The 22,397-nt window shown below is 40.1% G+C and overlaps 1 protein-coding gene across 11 annotated transcripts in view; it reads right to left on the bottom strand.

The window, feature by feature from the left end:
• ITSN1 (intersectin 1) overlaps positions 1-22,397 on the bottom strand; it is a 144,614-nt gene that overhangs the window by 102,305 nt on the left and 19,912 nt on the right. For 7 of the 11 annotated variants that reach the window (XM_072845844.1, XM_072845870.1, XM_072845877.1 and 4 more), the window contains 2 exons: positions 8,853-8,912; positions 1,166-1,258 (listed from right to left, as the gene is read on the bottom strand). The exons of 1 other annotated variant lie outside the window; for it this stretch is intronic. In XM_072845844.1, coding sequence (XP_072701945.1) covers positions 1,166-1,258; positions 8,853-8,880 — 121 coding nt within the window. In that variant the 5' untranslated portion in view covers positions 8,881-8,912. Of the gene's footprint in view, positions 1-1,165; positions 1,259-1,711; positions 1,853-8,852; positions 8,913-22,397 lie in introns of those variants that run through there. 3 more of the 11 variants (XM_072845893.1, XM_072845901.1, XM_072845911.1) reach the window with 3 other exon arrangements.

The following is a 22,397-nucleotide window of genomic DNA, read 5'->3' as shown; positions in this document are numbered from 1 at the left end:
CTTCTATACCTTTCATTTCAATTGAGCATCAGAGTTTAGATAGCACTAAAGAAAATTAAATGCAACAAAAAAACCTAACAAAAAAGTAGGCATCCTACTGCTTTTAAAACCAAAGCAAATTTTGTGGTGTTCAATGAAAATTTAGTAGGATCAGTGCAATTCCTTTACTTGCAGCTTTGGTTCCCACAACTTAAATCAATTTTGCCATTTAGGTTTTTTAAAGAGGTCATCCACACTGATTTCACTAGTTTAAACAATCAGTCTCTGAAACATATTTCAGTTAAATTGATACATCTTTATTTAAACAGACTTCTTAATCTATTAGTACGTTAGCATAGTGGGTCGACCCCAGGCAGAAACTAAGCACCCAGACACTCATTCACTTCCCTCCCCCCAGCAGGATGGGGAAGAGAATAGGGAGAGCAAAACTGAGAAAACTCAGAAAACTCATTGGTCACAATAAAGACAGTTTAATAAGTGAAAGAGTAGAAAAAAAATCCCAAGTCATGCAAAGGTAATCACTCACCACTGCCCTCAAGCTCAGTGTCTGAGCAACGGCTACCCTGGAAGACAACAGTCTCTCTGCCCAGTTTTTGTGGAGCATGGTGGTATGGGAAAGAGGCTTTGCAAACACTGTTCAGCCATAACCAAAATGTTGATGTGTTATCAACACTGCTTTAGTCACAAATCCAAAATGCAGCACCATACAGGCTGCTATGAACAAAGTTAACTCCATCTCAGCCAGACTCAGTACAGTGAGTTAACTTACTGAGCACATCAAAAGCACTATAAATATTACCAGGCATCAGGGTGATACCACATCCTGAATTCTAGCTCTACAGTTTGTAAGTATCAGCTGCCTCTACACAATAGAACTGCTTTATAGAGTCACAGTTATTTTAATCCTACTTACAGAAAAGTCAAGTGGCATAAAACAGTTGTGTAGCTGGTAAGTATCAGAAAAGTATCAGAAAAATACCAGAAAATATCAGAAAAGAAGGGTTGATGTGGTAAGGCATATGAAAAATTGAATATAAAATTAGTAATATCTGATCAATTTTTTAAATTCTTATGCCCAAATGTCTCCCAGGAAACTCTATACATATTTAGGCTCATTATTTACGATTTAATTAAATGAAATTAGAAGTTAAAACTATTTCATTACCAGTGATAAATCCAGATGTTGGTTTCAGACTATGGAACTGTTGATCATGTTTAGCTCTCTCCTCCACAGTAATAGCCCAGATATCCAGGTTGCCTAGTTCAAAAGAAGCGAAGAAATAAAATTAAGAAACATTATCTAAAAACGACACTATTTTTATTTCTGAGTGTAATTATATCATATCGTACTGGACCTCTGAAAACAACATACACACAGAAGCTGTTCATTCAAAGCCCATAGCTGAAAGCTCCATGAATCCTTAAATAGCGAGTTAGGACTTATGAACTTACCCGAACTTAAGTGTTAAGCAATTAAGATGACTGCTGAGCACTGATTCACTTATCTGGCTCATACAAATCTTAAGTTACAACTAGGCTACTCAAAGTGCAATCAAACTTACAAATGGGCTATTAAAAGACAACAACAGCATACCAGAGGATACAGTGAAGAAAGTTCATAACACTAGATACTTAGGTGGTGGGAGGTCATTTGCCTCTCAGAGCACATACAGCTGAAATGTAATTCAAGTTCTTTTAACTGAAAACGTACCTCAAATAATCAGTTGTGTACCATGTGGTACTATTATAAGAGAAGAACTCTCCTTACTTGTCTAGGAAAAGTGTGATTCAACCAGATAGTAAACATCTTTCATGGGCAACAACAGCACAGGAAAGCGTGCTCCTCATTCTTCTGAGAATGACAAATCCAAATAAGAATGTGTTACACAGACCAGACTCTTCACACCACACTCATAAATTGGAGGTGAATATTTAGTTTACATTGAGATTTACTATCCTTCCACAATGCTTTCTCCAGTTCTACCTCTATTTTTGCAGCACTTGCAGATGTCTCACTTTCATTTCTTCAAATTATTTGTACTCAGAGCAAACAACTTCCACTTGAGACCTCCAATGAACTCTGTAACACTATGTTTCAGGTTTGTCTCAACAATTTCTAACCAGTAAAACATTGTGATTTCAACATCCACAGAAGTACATTACACTGGTGCACCTTCCTGTAACTCCTACTGCATAGGAACATAATGATACGAAAGCATTTAAGTTAATGGAATCACCATTTTACTGAAGTAATATTAAAAGATAAAATGTAGACTTGTAGAAAAGTAAAGAGGAGATCTAGCATTCACTCTGTCTCAGCACTAAATTATCAGAGATTAAATTTCAGATACAAGGTCCACAAATATTTACAGCAAGTATTTCAAACTGCTTGCAGGCTGCGTCTGATTCTGCCTCAGCAGTTATGAAGAATATGAGAATTTCCTGCCTCCTGAATTTCTTCTATTTAAAATCTGCTTTCATGTGGCAAAATGTACTTTGGAGAGAAAAGGAAATAGACAAGGGGAAGAAAAAAAACTGGAGTGCTGCAATGGATGGCTATAAACTCTTCAGAAAGGACAGGCAAGGAAGGAGAGGCTGTGGGGTAACCCTGTATGTTACAGAGTGTTTTGACTGTCTAGAGCTTAATGATGGTGACGATAGGGTTGAGCATTTATGGGTAAGAATCAGGGGGAAGGCCAACAAGGCAGGTATCATGGTGGGAGTCTGTTAGAGACCACCAAGCAGGATGAAGAGGCAGACAAAATATTCCATAAGCAGCTAGGAGAAGTCTCACAATCGCTAGCCCTTGTTCTCATGGAGGACTTCAATTTACCAGATGTCTGCTGGAAATACAATACAGCAGAGAGGAAACAGTCTAGGAGGTTCCTGGAGTGTGTGGAAGACAACTTCCTGACACAGCTGGTGAGTGAGCCAGCTAGGGAAGGTGCCCCAATGGACCTCTTGTTTGTGAACAGAGGAGGACTTGTGGGTGATGTGATGCTTGGAGGCCATCTTGGGCACAGCAATCACAAAACAGTAAGAGTTTTCGATTCTTGGAGAAGCAAGGAGGGGGGTCAGCAGAACTGCTACCTTGGACTTCTGGAGGGCAGACTTGGGCCTGTTTAGGTGACTAGTTCACAGAGTCCCTTGGGAAGCAGTCCTGAAGGGCAAAGGAGTCCAGGAAGGCTGGACATTCTTCAAGAAGGAAATCTTAAAGGCACAGGAGCAGGCCATCCCAATGCGCTCAAAGACGAGCCGTCAGGGAAGAAGACCGGCCTGGCTGAACAGAGAGCTTTGGCTGGAACTCAGGGAAAAAAGGAGAGTTTATGACCTTTGGAAGAAGAGGCAGGCAACTCAGGAGGACTACAAGGATGTCATGAGGTTATGCAGGGAGAAAATTAGAAGGGCCAAAGCCCAACTAGAACTCAGTTTGGCTACTGCCGTAAAAGACAATAAAAAATGTTTCTATAAATACATTAGCAACAAAAGGAGGGCTAAGGAGAATCTCCATCCGTTATTGGACATGGGGGGAAACATAGTGACAAATGATGAGGAAAAGGCCAAGACACTTAATGCCTTCTTTGCATCAGTCTTTAATAGTAAGACCAGTTGTTCTCCAGGTACCCAGCCCCCTGAGCTGGAAGACAGGGACAGGGAGCAGAATGAAGCCCCCATAATCCAAGGGGAAATGGTTAGTGACCTGCTACACCACTGAGACACACACAAGTCTATGGGGCTGGATGGGATCCACTCAAGGGTACTGAGGGAGCTGGCAGAAGTGCTCATCAAGCTGCTTTCCATCATTTACCAGCAGTCCTGGCTAACCAGGGAGGTCCCAGTTGACTGGAAGTTAACAAATGTGACGCCCATCTACAAGAACAGCCAGAAGGAGGATTCGGGGAACTACAGGCCTGTCAGTCTGACCTCAGTGCCAGAGAAGGTTATGGAGCAGATCATCTTGAGTACCATCACATGGCACGTACAGGACAACCAGGTGATCGGGCCCAGTCAACATGGGCTTATGAAAGGCAAGTCCTGCTTGACCAACCTGATCTTCTTCTACGACAAGGTGACCTGCTTAGTGGATGAGGGAAAGGCTGTGGATGTTGTCTACCTAGACTTTAGTAAAGCCTTTGACACCGCTTCCCACAGCATTCTCCTGGAGAAACTGGCTGCTCATGGCTTGGACGGGCATACTCTTTACTGCATAAAAAACTGGCTGGATGGCCAGGCCCAAAGAGCTGTGATGAATGGAGTTAAATCCAGTTGGCAGGCCATCACAGGTATGTTCCCCAGGGCTCGGTACTGGGGCCAGTTCTGTTTAATATCTTCATCAGCAATCTGGATGAGGGGATCAAGTGCATCCTCAGTAAGTTTGCAGATGACACCAAGTTGGGCAGGAGGGTTGATATGCTGGAGGGTAGGAAGGCTCTGCAGAGGGACCTGGACAGGCTGGATCAATGGGCCGAGGCCAACTGTATGAGATTCAGCAAGGCCAAGTGCCAGGTCCTGCACTTGGGTCACAGTAACCCCATGCAATGCTACAGACTTGGGAAAGAGTGGCTGGAAAGCTGCCCAGCGGAAAAGGACCTGGGGGTGTTGGTCAACAGCCAGCTGAATATGAGCCAGCAGTGTGCCCAGGTGGCCAAGAAGGCCAATAGCATCCTGCCTTGTATCAGGAATAGTGTGGCCAGCAGGACTAGGGATGTGATCGTCCCCCTGTACTCGGCACTGGTGAGGCTGCACCTCAAATACTGTGTTCAGTTTTGAGCCCCTCACTACAGGAAAGACTGGAAAGGAGGTGCTGGAGTGTGTCCAGAGAAGGGCAAGGAAGCTGGTGAGGGGCCTAGAGCACAAGCCTTGTGAGGAGCAGCTGAGGGAACTGGGGTTGTTTAGCCTGGAGAAAAGGAGGCTCAGGGAGACCTTATTGCTCTCTACAACTCCCTGAAAGGAGGTTGTAATGAGGTGGGTGTTGGTCTCTTCTCCCAAGTAACAAGCGATGGGGTGAGAGGAAATGGGCTCAAGTTGTGCCAGGGGAGGTTTAGATTGGGTATGAGGAAAAATTTCTTCACCGAAAGAGTTATCAAGCATTGGAACAGGCTGCCCAGGGAAGTGGTGGAGTCACCATCCCTGGAGGTATTTAAAAGACATGTAGATGTGGTGCTTAGGGACATGGTTTAGTGGTAGACTTGGCAGTGCTAGGTTAACGGTTGGACTCGATGACCTTAAAGGTCTTTTCCAACCTAAATGATTCTATGATTCCAAAAACATTCCTTTAAATGGTAGATTTCATTAATGAAAGAAAAGCTACATTCTTGGTAAAAAAATTATCATCTCAGTTTTAGGTAATCTATGTATTTCTAAAAGCTGACAGGTTAATAATATCTAATTCAAAGAAAGGACATTTTAAGATTAGTCCAAAAACCCCAGAATTTTAGTGATTAAGCTCACGGAGGCACTGTAAACAGATTTCATAGCTGTGCTCCCTGTGGGGATGAAACAGGACTCTTCTTTGGATATGAACATCCCAAAACACAATAGTTCCTGTAAGCAATTATCTCCCCCATCTTCTCCTGAACTCCTGACAGAAGGAAAGGAATGGTGTTGATTAAGACTTTATGACCAATATGCAGACTAGGCCAACTAGTCTAGGCCAACTAGGAGCAGATTAACATCTCCCTGTATTGGAAACATGACTACTCCAGACTAAGATCCTAAGGCTGGATGTGGTAGCTTACACAAAGAGGGAGAATTTATTGAATATAATGTGGGGAGAACAAAAAAAAAAAAACAAACGAACATGAAATTTGCAATGATTCGCTGGCTTGCTCTCTCTCAATTTGAGGTATGCATGACTCCAGTACCAAAAACCAAACCCAACAAAAAACACCAAACCCCCAAAAAAACCTTAGCTCTTCCTATCCTTCCTCAAAGAAGGCAATAAAACCCAGAACTAAACACTCTTACGGCACAAGGTAACTGAAAATGTATTCTATTAACTATTTTAAAACAAAATTTGTTGATTTCTTCTCTGGAGTCCCTGCAACTGAAACAAATGATTGTCAATATTTACTCTTCCAGATGGAAATTTGGTTGGTATTGAAACAGTAGATCTCCTTTGTGGCATATGAACATCAAAAGAGCCAATGTTAAACCAAACAAGCCTAGTAGCCTCTTCAGTCAGAAAAGTATGAATGGCATCTCTGGCATTGCCTCATTTCCATCTTTTGTCATTTGAGGAAACAATAAGACCTATGGGAGGACATGAAGCATGATCTTACCCAACACCAAGACATCATTCATGGCTTCAGATCCTGGATGCCAACAGAGGTTGTGGGGCTTTTCAATATATTTGGATACAGAGGAGGCAGTCACCAAACCACAAAATTGACTCATAAGCAAGCTATTCTTGAATGCAGCAGCAAGCCCTCTGACCATGTTTTCTTTTACATGGCTTAGCAATCACCTCATCTGCAAAAGTGAAGCAGTGGGCTCTCATATATGAAATGGGCATTTTCTTCTCCTGAACAAATCGATAGAAGGTCGAGCGTACCACATTCTTCCCAACAGTTATAAAAATTCTACCATGCCTATTTTTTTTTTAATTAGTCATCCTTAAAATGAGCAGTGTTCTGGAATGAGTCACCCCAATTTAAATAGTGGGTGCTGTGCTCTTTCCATACCCATTTCCCGAGCTGACTTGAAAGACTCTTTAAAAAGAAAGCAAGTGAAATAAAAACAAAAACGTCATTATTGGTATTCACAAGCAGATGGATACCAGATATTGCACATCTGGAGTGAGGGCTCTCCCAAGATGGAGACTGCATAAATCTTCTCCTCTGCATCTTGTTTGGTGACTACAAGTAACAGAAAATGTTGCATTCTCAAAAGGATGATAAATTTCCCCATAAAAATTGGAATTTTCTTTACACCATTTGTTTCCTCTTACAACAATCTTAGACTTTTGCTGTCATTCTTCTAAGAGGAGGTATGATGCTACTTGGTAGACTTGGTTCAAGTATGAATATTGTAACAAACTTCCCTCACACCACATTACAAATTAAAGATACTCCAGAAACTACATTAGCCACGTGCTTATTTCCACTTCCTTGTTGTAGAGCAGTCAGATGAGAAAAGTTGTTTGAGAAGAAATAGCTAATTCCTTCCTTCCTAAAACCATGTACTAGAGTTAACAGGATTCTGGACAACATATGCAAGATCAAATGGTAATACACAAAGTTGAAAAAAGAAAGCTGCTATCCATCTGTAATGCAATAACTCTCTGAAGAGGGCAGAGGAGAATGCTTTGAAGACAAGATTTCCATTAAGAACGTATGTACATATTTAAATATGGGTGCATGCAAAATACAGCCCTAACTCTAAGCAAAAGGAAATACTTTGGTCTGAACAAGATTTCATTCACATCATGAATTCTCTTAGACTGTGAAAATTAGGGTGAAATGAAGTTACTCACAACTTTTTATATGACCTGAAAGGGTATCCTATGTGGAACTGTCCAGTGAGTTTATTTGATCAAAGCTTTTGGCAGCTAGTTTCACTCCCAAACTGAGAAAGTCCGGCACCAAACAAGATTTAATTCCAGAGGGCTGGACTTAAAGATAACTGAGGCAATGAATGGCAGCTTCCAATTATATGTTTGTTCTAGCTACCCCATGTAAAGACATGCTTCTTCTGTTGTGCTTCATGGACTTTTTCAGACTGGCAGAAATTGCATCCAATCAATTGTGTTTAACAAGAACTGGGTTTCTCTATCAACATACTCTGAATAACATGCGTTCTTCTTGAAGTCTCCCACTGAAACACTAACACTAGATACAAATTCCTAGCAAGTTCCTAGCTATATCCAATTCCAAAAACTAGACTTCCATCTATATTTATATACATATACATGCACACACTTGTTTGTGTGTGTATGCATATTTATATGTATATATGTATACACAAACATACATATACACAGAACAAGAATCATATCTGCATCTCCAGAGAAAAGCCCTTAACACACACAACATGTAAGTGGAACCAAACTAGTTACTAGTTCCCAGCACTGAAATTTATCTTTGTAATCTTTCTTCAGATTGGTTGCAAAAACGGGCTCAAAAATGTATTTCATGTGAATAATAAAAAGTAATGTCTCTATTGCACTACCAGGGCCCTTCCTGGATCCTTCAAAAAGACTGACGTTCAAGATGCTATACCTTACCCTGTTATAAATGAAGACCTAAAAAAATGCAGCACCTTTGTTCTAATCTAAACATGAGTTATGGGACAATAAAGAAAAGAAATTTGAAGTAACAGCATCCAAAGGCATCTGGTGTACTTTTTAGCAAGGAAAAAGTCCAGGAATCCTCAAAGAAAAAGCACGTCCAATTCCCAGCCACAACTAGTGCTCATAAAGTGAGAATTTATAACATTTAAATAGCATTTTAGAATTTCCTCTGAAAAGATATGAAAAAAGCAGGCAGGACTGAGTAGGGAAGCTTAAAACAGGCAAATAAAACTGGGTAACTGCAGAATGAGGCTATGCCCTACTGCCAATGGCTGAATGGCCTGGATCTGCCCTACAGTTACAAACTGTAGGACCGTAATGGATAAATGCACAAAAAGGGATACAGCAGAGCTTTTCTGTTTGACTCTTCTGAGATGTCTCTGCAAAATTTCATGTGTGTTCTCTAATGGGTCTGCAAAAACATCACAAATCAGATAAACTATCATCTCAGAAAGATACACTATCCATAAACACTATCCATACAGAACATATTCGGAAAGCAACACTTTTATGCAGAATTTTTGCATAAATAATAGTTCAGAATACACTATAGAAAACTTACCTCCAAAAGGTGTTGGAAACTGAGCCATGGTTCTGTCACTTTTAGCTTGTTAACAGATGCCTGGAAAAAAAAAAAAAAAAAAAAAACAAACAAACAACACAAACAGGTAATCAAAGTTACAGTATCTTCCATTTTCAATATATTTTCTGTACTACCGTATAATCAAATAGCACAGCAAAAATAAAGGCAGTGAAGAAGTAGGATCATATAAATACTACCTGCAAGAACTGTTACTTACAAGAGAACTAAGTCTCATTTTTTGCACTATCCTATGCATCCATGAGTGCATTTTCATACTAGCAAACAGCTACATTTCAGTTCTGTTTCAAGAATGTCCTCACAAACAATCTTCATTTATAAATTACCAGTGATGTAGTAAAGAAAAGAGTTAAGTCAGCCACAACAGCCAAGATCTCAGTGACACTGCTCAAGGCTGCATTACTTTACCGAGTGTTAGAGCTCTGCTCCTACTTAAGTGCAAAATCAGCTCTATTTCCAACTGTTGAAAACATACAACATTGTCAGTGATCTGTTTTTTATTCCTGACAGAAAAATTCATGAAATGCGCTGTCTTGCTTAGAGTTCCTTTGTTTCAAAGAAAGGACATTAAAAAATGAATCTAGATTTCAAGACTGCTTTACCCTCAAACTAGCCCACGAATTTAATAAGCACATCTGAATGAAAAAGTGCTAAAGGTGACATCGCAAGCAAAAATAGGTTAGTTGATGGGAGATACTCTTAAGTTAGCACTGCTTGCTTTTCAAATAAAAGCAATCTACACAGTCTAGAAACTTAATCTTTAAAGAAAAAAGGAAAAACATTTTTCTTACTCCACACAAAGACTGACATGAACTGCCTGAGCCAAGAGGACAATAGCTAGCAACAGAGCCACAAAACAATGAAAAAGCAGCCTCTTGTCCTACTAGATTCCACTCATGTTTTCCAGGCAACAGGAGAAAAGCAAAAGGAAACAGAATCAGAAGGAGAATAATTTAGACTGCTTGAACAGCAGCAGAAATTTATCAATATCCCTAAGAAAAGGCATTAACTTGCATCAACAATTTCCTTTTGTCTGAATTTCTTGTTTGCTCCCCTCCCCATCCCCCTTTCACACTTCCCACATACTCTTCTGGCTTCCAACTTGGGAACCTACTATATATACACTCCACAGATGTCACTGCAGAAAAACCCAGAGCACTTTTGTAAGCCAGTCTCCCCATCAGTTGTAATTCAGAGAACTATGAAAAAAATACTGATTTTTTTTTTTCCTCATAATTTAGCAGAGCAACCAATTGTGGTACATGACTCAGAAACCTTCTTCCAAATGCCAGGTAACACAGCCGATACTAATTTCATGCACAGCAAGCATCATCTCAGAAGTTTAAAATCACATGCATACTGATACAGAGTTTTCAGAATAAGCTTAGGTGTACAGCTCTTTCAAAAGCATTTCTTAAGTGCTAGAAGATCAGCACTTTAATCTTTGCTTTTGTTTTCTTATTGTATTCTGTTGCAGGCAATATCTCTATTATGCGTCTATTTTTTAAAACTGCAAGCAAACCCTAGGGGGAAAAAAAAAAAAAAAAAAAAAAAAGACAAGTTCTCTGAGCTTCCACACTTGTACTGTTGAATCTTACAGCACAGGCAGTTTTTACGCTCGAGTGTTAAAAAGGTAACAGGACAGAGACCAGCAGAGCAAGATTCTCTTCCTACTTCAATTTCCCAGAGTATGCAGAAAGACGGGAAAAGCACTTGGGGCAGCAACGGAAGGACAAGAGACTTGCAAAAGAGAACTAGAGGGCGGGTTGGGGGAGGTGTTTGGTTTGTTTTGTTGTTTTGGTTTGGGGTTTTTTTTGCAAGCTAAGAAAACTTAAATATTGTAAACACTGGGACAGAAGAGTGCATAAAAGGTCTGAAAACATTTAGCCACTTAAGGGAACATACTCCTCCACAGCTTACCAGTACTCCGAAGGAATTGGTAGTTTATTCCTCCTTTACCTTGAACACATCCAAAAGAGGGGAGAGAGTGGGAAGTCTAAAGACTAGCCCTGTGCTGGATGCCAAAGAAAGCATAAAAGCATTCTAAAGAAAATAAAAAAAAGAAAATAATAAAAGAGCAGTAAGCAGATTAAATAGTGATGGGTAAAATGGAGAAAAGGAGCAGAAAGCTATGTTTAAACTTGAGAGACTGAAAAACAAAATAAAATAGACTTCAGACAGACATACAATAGGAAGCAAACAGTGGGAGAGAAAGATCAACATACTCCAGTATGAGAGTAATTTAAGTTTGCTGTTTATTACCAATGTAACACCCAACTTCCATAACCAGAGGTTTCATTTTACATGCCCAAGGTGACATCAGGGGCCCTAACTCTGCAGGAGTTAAACCTTGCAACTGTGGACAGTTGATTCCAACAGCTCAGGGTTTGTTATATATGAAAATGAAGGTTAAAAGAGATCAGGAATTTCACAGCATTCCAATATTGACTTTGTAGTTTTTTGTTTAAGTATCAAAGAGCTGGAGAACCTGCCCTGTGCAGAAAGACTGAAGGAGTTAGGTGTTTTCTACCTGGAGAAGAGAAGGCTCAGATGGGACCTCATCACAGTAGTCCAGTACTTAAAGGGCAGCTACAAAGAGGGCAGAGGCTTTCTCCTCACAAGGAGCCACATGGAGAAGACAACGGGCAATGGGTACAAGTTGCACCATGAGAGGTTTAATCTCAATATAAGAAAGAAAATTTTTACAGTGAGAACAATCAATCACTGGAACAACGTCCCCAGTGATGTGGTAGAGTCCCCATCACCGAAGGTTTTCAATATGCGGTTGGACAGGGTGCTAGGTAATCTCATCTAGGCTCCTTCTCCCATGAAAGGTTGGACCAGATGATCTTTCGAGGTCCATTCTGACCTAGGCTGTTCTATGACACTATTTTTTGGGGTTGAATATCTCCAGGATGGAGACCAGCTGTTATTTATCTGAAAATGATCTGGCATAGTCATTATATTATAAATTTATCATATATTTGTAAATTATTGTGACGGAAATAACAAGCACTGACATTTCAATTTGCAACATTATTTTGAAATAGTAACAGGTTGTTCTAGATCTGCATTCCTCGTACCCTAATCTCTAGAGTTCCACAACAGCGTTAACTCCTCTGCCTTCCTTATTCCTCCCGACACCCCCAACAAAAAAGAACACATAGTGGGACAAAACAAAAATTATGTAGGAACCAACTGACCAGAAAGCTGACAGAAAAACAGAAGGGGTAAATGAGCTCTGTGCAATTCCTTTCAGGAAAGCAGTAATTTCTCTCTAACTAGCTACTGATATTCGTATTTGTAGGAACTTGGATATCTCAGCAATTTTTTGAACTCTAACAAATTCGACTGACAGTGACCAATGAGTTCAGAAGTTATTCAAGCAGGAAGAAGGAGAGACAATAAGGGGAACCACAACTGCACTGTCAGTCAATCGTATGCACTGTTGCCTTAGAAAGCCAGCCCAAAACTCTTACCATAAGCAAAATTATGCTAGTAATGAACTGTTAAATAACAGTCCATCAAATAGTTTATTTTCCACAAGAATCAGAAAGAATAAAGAACATTGAACTACTCACTTTCACTTGTCCGCAAAAAAGCTTAAGCCATCACTGCACTGAGACTGGACAAACAGATCCAACATTAACCACTTTCTTCTAACATATATCACTTAATCTAGAATCACAGAATCGTTCAGATTGGAAAAGACCTAAGATTATCGAGTCCAACCGTTAACCAAGCACTGCCAAGACCACCGCTAAACCATGTCCCTAAGCACCACATCTACATGTCTTTTAAATACCTCCAGGGATGGTGACTCCACCACTTCCCTGGGCAGCCTGTTCCAATGCTTGATAACCCTTTCGGTGAAGAAATTTTTCCTCATACCCAATCTAAACCTCCCCTGGCACAACTTGAGCCCATTTCCTCTCACCCCATCGCTTGTTACTTGGGAGAAGAGACCAACACCCACCTCGTTACAACCTCCTTTCAGGGAGTTGTAGAGAGCAATAAGGTCTCCCTGAGCCTCCTTTTCTCCAGGCTAAACAACCCCAGTTCCCTCAGCTGCTCCTCACAAGGCTTGTGCTCTAGGCCCCTCACCAGCTTCCTTGCCCTTCTCTGGACACACTCCAGCACCTCCTTTCCAGTCTTTCCTGTAGTGAGGGGCTCAAAACTGAACACAGTATTTGAGGTGCAGCCTCACCAGTGCCGAGTACAGGGGGACGATCACATCCCTAGTCCTGCTGGCCACACTATTTCTGATACAAGGCAGGATGCTATTGGCCTTCTTGGCCACCTGGGCACACTGCTGGCTCATATTCAGCTGGCTGTTGACCAACACCCCCAGGTCCTTTTCCGCTGGGCAGCTTTCCAGCCACTCTTTCCCAAGTCTGTAGCATTGCATGGGGTTACTGTGACCCAAGTGCAGGACCTGGCACTTAGCCTTGTTGAATCTATAAACAACAGAGATGTAAGTCTAATATACACACAATATAAACCACTAAACACTATGATCATTCACAAGTTCTGTACTTCCCAACTGCCCAGAAAAGGCATACACACCAGCTTTCAAGTTCACAGTGGCACCCACATCAACCATACTGCACGCCCTCTCCCCGCAAAGGTCTGTGTAGCACCAGAACATTAGTGTTCTCAGGTCAGTGAATGCAGCGTAATGAACAAATGATGTTCCAGTAGATCAATAATTTGCAAATGCACACAAGACCCATTATACATGTCTGCTCTTTGTAATTCTTTGCTGCTCAGGATTATTGTACTATGTTGTTACGAGCAGGCAGAAAGGATGCTGGTTGTCAGCATTGTTCCAGTTTCACTCAACATATGTGTTCAGGGGTTTTACCTCTCCATCACTTGGGAGGTGGAAAGCCCACAGTCTGGGAGTGAACATTTACAGCAAGGAAAGTGGGGAAAGAGGAGAGCATTATCTCTCAAAAATAACGGGGTCAGTAAGACCAGAGAAGCCTACATTTTTCAGTCTGAGGACCAATGCTATTTCTCAGAGCTAAGGAGATGGACAATACTTGGAGATAGGTTCTCAGCCCTGATTGTCTTCCACTGTGGCAATCCTACTGGATTAAATAGAATCCTCCCATCCATGACCTCCATGGACTTCAGAGCACAATGAGGCTTTCCCCATGCCTGAGCACGGGGGATGATGAAATATCATACTGGCACGTGGATGTAGAGTGTAGAACATGCATCAGGACCAAGGCATTCAGACAGGCATAACTTTTATATTCGGTACAATTAGAACTTTCATAATCTACACAATTATTTTTATATACACAGAGACTGTTAAAACATACATTTAAAACGCACAGGTTAGTTTATGAGAAAAATTTGCTTACACCCAGCTCTGAGCAAGGAAGACAAGGAAATGCCCAGCCATCTCAGCTGTTAGTGCTCTTTCTTCCATCTTATACTATTCTAGATAAGCCCAGAAATATTTTATTTCCCATTCCTCACTCCAAATCATTTACTCTCTTCTCATAAACCAATATTTTACATACAAGTTGTACTCTCTTTTATATATACAAGAAGTACTCTTTTAACATTCTGCTCCTCCTTAAACTTAGAGGAGGGCTTTCTAGAGAAACAGTTATTCATTTAAAGGTATATTTAAGGTATACATATTTTTATATATTTAAACTTTTACAGAGACTAACTGCATATGTACATACAGATCATATAGAAGTTTAAGTATGATGTCTTATCTAAGACATCAGTAAAAATGATCAGGTTGAAAACAACTACACTAACAACACTTATGCATAAAAGTTAGGCATGTATGAAAATTCTTTCCACTGCATATTATATATGGACTTTAACAATGTGGCTCAAAACTTCATTATAGTTTCTATTTAAAGTTGCCTGTGCTCGTCTAAGGACATGTTTACATAGAAAACTGCAATAAAGCCATAGGAGTTATAAATTAAGAGCAATTTAACTATTTCAGTGCTATGTGTCTTTATATGGACAAGTTTCACAAGAAAAAAAATTGTATTTTTGTTTTCCTTAAAGTGCAGCACAGCATTTCTATTCCTATACAATCATTCGCAAGATAATTTGGGCAGACAATTCAAGAAGTAATTCCTGAGGCAACTTATCAGTCACCTTCCTCCTCCTACAGGAAAAGAAGGAACAAAACCAACCAGATAAAAAACCCACATCCTTCTCAAGCATTCCAAATTATGACAAAATACTCCCAAGCAGGATGTCATGTGAGAGTATCACAGACTAACAGCAGGTTTTGTTGTTTTCCCATGTTACATGGGAAAGTCTTTAGACTAGTATTAATAAAAGGACTCTGATATTCAGCAAAGCCTAGTAGGTTTAGATAGATGTTGGAAAACAAAACATTTTAAGACATTAATGAAAGTTTGATTCTTGCTCTTTGGCAATCAGATCATTAATACAGTTACCAGTTTCAGTCAAACTTTTCAGTTTCTGCTCTTTACAGGAATGACTTCTAACTGTAAAAACCCTTACAAATGTTAACTTCTACTGTTTCTTGTATGTTTTGCCAAGCATCCAAATGAGATTAACAAAGCTCGTCACCATTGCAAATGCTTTTCAATTCCTGTGGCAATGATCAAACTGCTGAGGAGGTCACTTCTGTATTCACGCTATCTATTTTCTGCTATGGGGAAAGGATAACCTGACCACAAAGGAAGAAAAATCACTATAAACCCACCAAGCAGGCAACAGGTCTAGTAGCAAGGCACTCTTTTTTCCACGCTAAGTCAGAAGACAGCTCAAGAGTCTAACAAATAAAGAACTCCTTACTTTCTAAAAACAGGAAAAATGGAGACATTTCTCAACCTAATGTTGACATTTATCAACAATTGTGGTGGAAGCCCCAGACTAACACCACAGATGGTGTCTCTGTGTACAACAAATTTGCAAGCAGTTAAGGACATTGTTTATTTTCTTGCCATGGCACTGTCACTTTATCTTGTTCAGTCATGTAAGCTTTAAGTGTTTTTTGTCGGAAAGCCCTCCACAAGTACTTCCACAGGAACTACCAGGTTTTTGTCTGTTCTTGCTGAAGTACTACACAAGGGACACACTGTCCAAAACACATTTTTATTACTTCAGGACCTTAAGGTCAAAGTTCAAGAGCATGGTTATGAAGAAGATTCTTGGTCAAATCAGACCTATACCACTCAAAGTTCTCAGACAAGTTTAAGATCCAGGCAACAGACTTTTTTGCCATCCAGATTAACAGCTGGCTTGCTGTTTTCCACAATTTGTCTTTCATTAAAACAAAGTACTGAGTTTCCCAGGCTATATTAACTCATACACTTCTGGGTGAAGGTATTTCTCATTTCTTTAACTGACATCTAAATATTAATAATTATTAATTTAACCTGAGCAAGGTGCTCAGAACTTGTTTTTAACAAACATACAAGATTATTTCTTCAGAGAGAGTTCAGAGACTAATTCCTTGAAAATTTAGTCCTTTTCTTCTTTGAATAGATGAGAAGCAATTAGGTAACTGGTTATTGGCACTAATATCATCCCTTCTAAAGCAAATGAGAATGACAATCCCCATTTCAAAGCTGAGGAAACTATGGCAGGAAAGTATTCTAATTCATGATAAAAGTTAAGAGTGTAACTTGGAACAGAAACCTAATTCAGTCTGATCGTGAACCATGAGAACATGTTTTGCACATGGGTATTACAAGCAGCAGAGAAACTAAATTATGAGGTTGGAAATGAGAAGTTACAGAACCGGAGATCTTCCAGTGCTGTTACATTCTGCACCTTCATCCGCATAAGAGATGTTGCTGATGACTATGTATTACCAGTAGTACTCAAACAGCTCCCAAGCACTACAGTTAAAATGTTTCAGGATAGTAGGGGCTATATAACCAAAGCAAAAGTCTTTCCCTTAAGGAGTTCCCAGTTTAATCAAATTGAATTAACCTTAGAAGGAAAGCAAGCAAAGGCTGCAGTGATAAGATCATTTTGTTGTATAGTCTAGCTAGCACAATTTGAATGGCTGTTTCTAATCTTGTACATACATGGGCTGTTTTTAATCTTGACAGCATTTCACCCAGTAATTCCAGTACTGAGTGAACTGTGACTGAATTACAGTATCTTTTTAAAGAGATGACTGGCTTTCATTTTAAAAGATCTAACATGATGGAAAACCCACTGCATCACTCAACTGTTTATAAAACCCTTATTAAGAAATAAAATAAATACCTTATTTTATTTTCACTTTAATATTTGACAACTTCATTCTGAACCACCAGACCTTGTAAAGTATGACTTCTTATTTTTAGAATGAACTTTTAGTTCGAACTTAAGTTTCTTAGCACTCACAACTTCTATTTTTTCTTTTTAGTAGTCTTTACTTACAAAGGTGTACTATTAAGCTGCTTTCTTTTTTTGTTTGGTTGGGGGGGGTGTTAAAAAGCTTCATTAACACAATTGCAGTTGGCAAGTTCTGACTCCTCCCCCTTCAAAACAAGTTCTGCTACACTAAAAATCTGAAACACAAGAATTACAGAGCTAGGAATACATGCCACACCTACCAGACAGTGTTAACAGTAGCCTGGCATTAACTTCAAGAATGATTCAGTAAGGAGGACAAGGAAATGCATGATATCACTGCTAGATATGAAAGTATTGTGCTCTCTTAGACCCTCGAAGTCTATTTTGTTTTGCAAACATGAACTTGAGCAGTGATCTCAACTGCCAGTAAGTAATGGTTCATAGTTATACTGAATGCTAATAGAATCAGATAAAGCAGATTGGTTCTGCTATTTACATTACATAAAATGAAGACAGTCATGCTTTATTTCAGAACTGTTAATCTGGCTGTCTCCATGGCTCGAGGATCACTAAGCAATGGCACGTAGAAGATACACTCGGAACAAAAGAGAAAAGTGGCCAAAACCTGGAGTCCGGCCTTAGCCAAAGGAAAGCAAAGTCTGAGGGCTCTGTAATATCTAGGTGCTAGTTTTATGGTATTTGTATATTAGTGTATTATTCTAAGAAGAGGCTGATAGTCACGCCACACCTTTAACTTAGCCACTCTTAACTTTTTAACTGTAGCTTTTCGGAGAGTAAAGCACAGTTGTTTTGAAAGCTCAGCGTAGCACTGGATCACTTCTATTTCACTAGGCATTTTTCCCTTATCAAGTTTTCTAATCTCTCCAGTCCAAATAACAAGTAACTTTGTTTCTTCCTTTACTGCCTCAGCAAGAAATAGCTCAACTACAGAATAATATGATTACTGATTTTTTTGCAGATTAACTCTTTCCTTGTTCCTACATCAACTATCACAGCACAACTGCTTCCACTCCCCCTTGGCCCACCTCCTATAGCTAGGTGGGCACCGCTATATTACTTGCAAGTCAAGAAGGTCATGTAAATATACCAGAGGTTAGCTGATAAATTTCTTCCCCCACTTTCCTACAGATTCCCACTACACAACTCTACGTGAACTCTCCCATGTTTCACCGTATTGGTCCAGCATTACTCTAGTGTTCCTGCCTTCTCAATGCAACATTTTAATCTATCATTGCTACTTACCTCCACTGCAGCTAAAGCCACCCTAACCACAAGGATTCCTTTTCCATACCCCTGCATGAGCTCAGAAGTAATAGGGGCGTGGAGACAGTGGACCTGTGAGCTGTGTTTTCAGTCACAGGACTGAAAAGCAAAGGAATTATGGACACGGTTTAGATCTGTGCTCCTCCTTTCTGAGTAGGCCAACACAACCGTCTCTAACATTATAGAGATCAGAATCGAAGGACTCATAACCTAGCTTGATGTTCTTAGAGGAATGAGAACAGCCAAAGGAATAGGTCAGAGCCATCAAGTCCTTCTTGGACAGCAGTGACAGTCTTCTATCCCAAGATTTCATTACTTGTAGGCCTAACCTAATCCCATGTAGCTATGCTGTGCAAACCCCCATTCTTGTCTGAACTTGATAGCTGATCATTTGAAATGGGGACAATGAAAAAAGGAAAAGAAAAAAAAAATCAGATGTTCTGAGTTCTTTCACTTCACATTCTCCATCTCTGCCTCAAAGCAACAGTTATGCTGGGGGAAGGGTAAGAAGGAAGAAAAAGCCCAGAGTCAGCATAAGTGTAAATCGAGAGAGTTCAGGATCTGTGTGTCCACTCCCTTTTCCCTCCTTGTAAGCAAAACCATAAGATAAAAAGGTCTAGTAGGGCAGAGATGGGATAAAGTGGGTGATATAAGGCAAGGCACAGATGGCTCTCTTCTTTGAACTACTCCAGAGTAGGTCAGTTTGTCCTCCATAAGCATCTGCTCTTCTGAACTCTTTAGAGGAAAGGGGATTATCAGTTACATAAATGCAGTGGTATGGCAAAAGCAGTTTGCTATAGCAGATTTTCAAAATAGTGCTTTAAATAGGAGAAACTACTCAGCATCTACCAATCAGTAGATTGGTAGGTGCTGAATAATTGCCTGTGGTCTGACACAACTACTGCCTTATCAGTAGTTGTGTCAGACCACATCGCTGTTGACTGAAGTAGCCAACATCTCCCACCCACGTGCCTTCTGCTCTGAATCTCTTCAAAGCTCTGTCTTCCTAACTCTTCTGCATGACATTAGGAGCAATTTCAGATCCAAGAACAGACATTTATTATGTCATTTAGACAAGTATTCCTGTTATTTGCCTTCCTTCTGGTCACACTTAACCATATTGTTCACAGAGCTTGATAGCGGTCATTCTCTGTGGCTTATTCCTCTTTTTTTTTTCCTAATTAGTCATATCGATTTCCTTGAGAATGTCAATTCAAGAACTTTGATCTCAGGGCAAAACTCTCTGAAGGAGACCTCTCAAAATACATAAGCATTCCTTGAACCTGCCCTGAACATGAGTAGCATTCCTAAGGGATGGCTAATCTCCCTGCACTTCACCAAAATAAAAGACCCCAAAGCAATGAAGGTGAATGGCAGAGACTCGCTCATTGTTTTTGTTTAAAAAAACAAAAATTCATGTCAAAAAGAAATCACTTATCAGTGAATTGCCCAGCACCACTGAGCAGCATGTTGACAGAAGCTTGTTCTTTGAGGCAAGAACAAAACAGGCATTAAAACAAATCCTGAAAATTAGGATGCTTTCCTAACTTTTTTGGAAATTACTTTTTTCTTCCACAACAGAAATCCCCAGAGAAAGGGGTCACACAAATACTCCGCAAAGTTATAGTCACAGTTGTTGGGGTTATACTGACTAAGCAAGCACTTAACAAAATTCTCAAGATTTAATTATGAGGATTCTCATATACAGCTAAAAACGTCTTATTGTCCTGTAAAGCTACCGACGCAGCACACACCAGGAAATTCTCTGCTCTGTGGCACTAACACACAGGTACAGTCCTGACCCCAGCACTGTAAGGCAATTGAATATATTTGCGTACAATGCAGTGATCCAAGTACTGCATTAACCCCAGTTATCTGACCCTTTTGATTTCATCACAAGCAACACATAATTTACATGTAATAAAAAGTATATAGCTATAAAAATAATATGTATGTAGCTTCATACGTGTAGGTATCTACATAGAGTGCCACACCACTTAGCATCAAACAGCAAGGTTAAATCCTTTTTGTTACAAGGATGAGTTTAAAAAGTTATATGGACTGCAGGTGCCCAGGTGCCAGCAGTGGGGGGCTGCAGGGGCGGCCTCTCTGAGGCTCCAGCAGACCCACTGCAGGGCACAGCTGAGCCCCTCAGCCAAGATGGTGGCACCTCAGGGAACGTGTGTGTAAGAAAGGGCAAAACACTGCCTGGCAGTGAGGGGAAAAGTGTGAGAAACAGCCCTGCGAGCCCCAAGGTGAGAGGAGGTGCTCCAGGCACCCCAGCAGGGATCCCCTGCAGTCCACGGAGAGACCATGTTGAAGCAGATATTGCCTTGCAGCTCATGGAGAGACCACAATGGAGCAGATATCCACAATACAGCCCATGGAGGACCCCAGACTAGAGCAGGTTTATCCTGAAGGACTACAGCCTGTGGAGAGGACCCACGCTGGAGCAGGAGAAAAGCATGCAGAGGAAGAAGCAGCAGAGAAGAACTGTTATGGACTGACCACAGCCCCCATTTCCCACCCCCCTGTGCTGCCAGGGCATGGGGGAGGTAGAGGAGTTGGGAATGAAGGAGTGAAGTTGAGCCTGGGATAAAGGAGGGGGAAAAGCATTGTTTCAATTTGTCAATGTTTCTCACTATCCAAACCTATTTTAACTGGTGATAAATTAATTTTCCCCAAGTCAAGTCTGTTTTGCCTGTGAGGGTAACTGTTAATGTAATCTCCCTGTCTTTATCCCAACCCACGAGCTTTTTCACCCCATCCTCTCCCTCGTCCTGTCCTGTTGAGGAGGGGAGTGAGTGAGCAGCTGCATGGGCATCTGGCAGCCAGCCAAGGTCAACCCATGACAACTTACTAACTTATTTGAAGAAACCAGTATTGCATCTGTAGATGATCCTGACCCTTTAGGAAATACTGGAGACTAGATAGGAAATGACATAGAATCAGAAAAAGCATGAACAGACAAAACTGTTCTGACTTATGAAATTATTTTTATATAATATAAATATATATATATAAATAATGAAAGTATGCATGGACTGACTCATACAAAGATTACCAAATTTTGGCTTCTACTCATTTGGCATACAACAGGCTTTAAGAGGACTCAGCCAAAGTTCTCTAAAAGCAGTAACACAGTGAATAAATTACCAATGCTACATTCTAGTCAAGGAAATGGTGACAAATTGTGCTTAAAAAGAGATTAAAGAGGAGGACACAATCTCTTTTCTACTTCAAATAAGAAACATATACAATAAGCAGTACCTGCTACACAGGATACAACTCAATAACCCTCCTCAGTCTCTCTGAAACTGAAGATCACATAAAGGCAGACACCCTTAGCAGAATATTTAGAGAACTTTACTAATAAAACAATACAAATAATAGTTCCCAGGTGAATACAGACAACATACTTGAGTCTAAAGCAGCTGACATATTGCAAGGAGTTAGTTACTGCAGCTTCATTTCTTTTATGAAGCAGACCATTTTATTTAGCTAGAGCTTTACTTGTACTAAGATCCAGAACTCTTTTCCATGAGTAGGATCATCAGTTCTCAGCTTTACAGAAAATGAAACACTTCTTTCAAAACCAACCCAATTAAACCAATGGTATATAGTTTGATAAAGGAAAAGACACCTTTGGAAAAAAAAAATATTCCAAAGACCTACCTGATGTTACCCAAGGATAGTAGTATACCATTTAACACAAATATGTTTCCAGCAGACAATGAAAAGACAAAACAGCACTTTAAATAGAAGCTTTATTGGGAAGAAATGCAAGTGTTGGATGAACAGGTTGAAACTTCCTGTGCTATTTTTCACATAGTGATAAGGACAGACCCTTGGGCATTTGTAAAATTAAGGTATTTCCTTACACTAGAAAGGTTGCTTATCAGACAACAGTACATA

The sequence above is a fragment of the Ciconia boyciana genome, chromosome 1 (genome assembly GCF_034638445.1).
Source record: "Ciconia boyciana chromosome 1, ASM3463844v1, whole genome shotgun sequence".
NCBI lineage: Eukaryota > Metazoa > Chordata > Aves > Ciconiiformes > Ciconiidae > Ciconia > Ciconia boyciana.
This window is presented reverse-complemented; position numbering and strand designations above follow the sequence as displayed.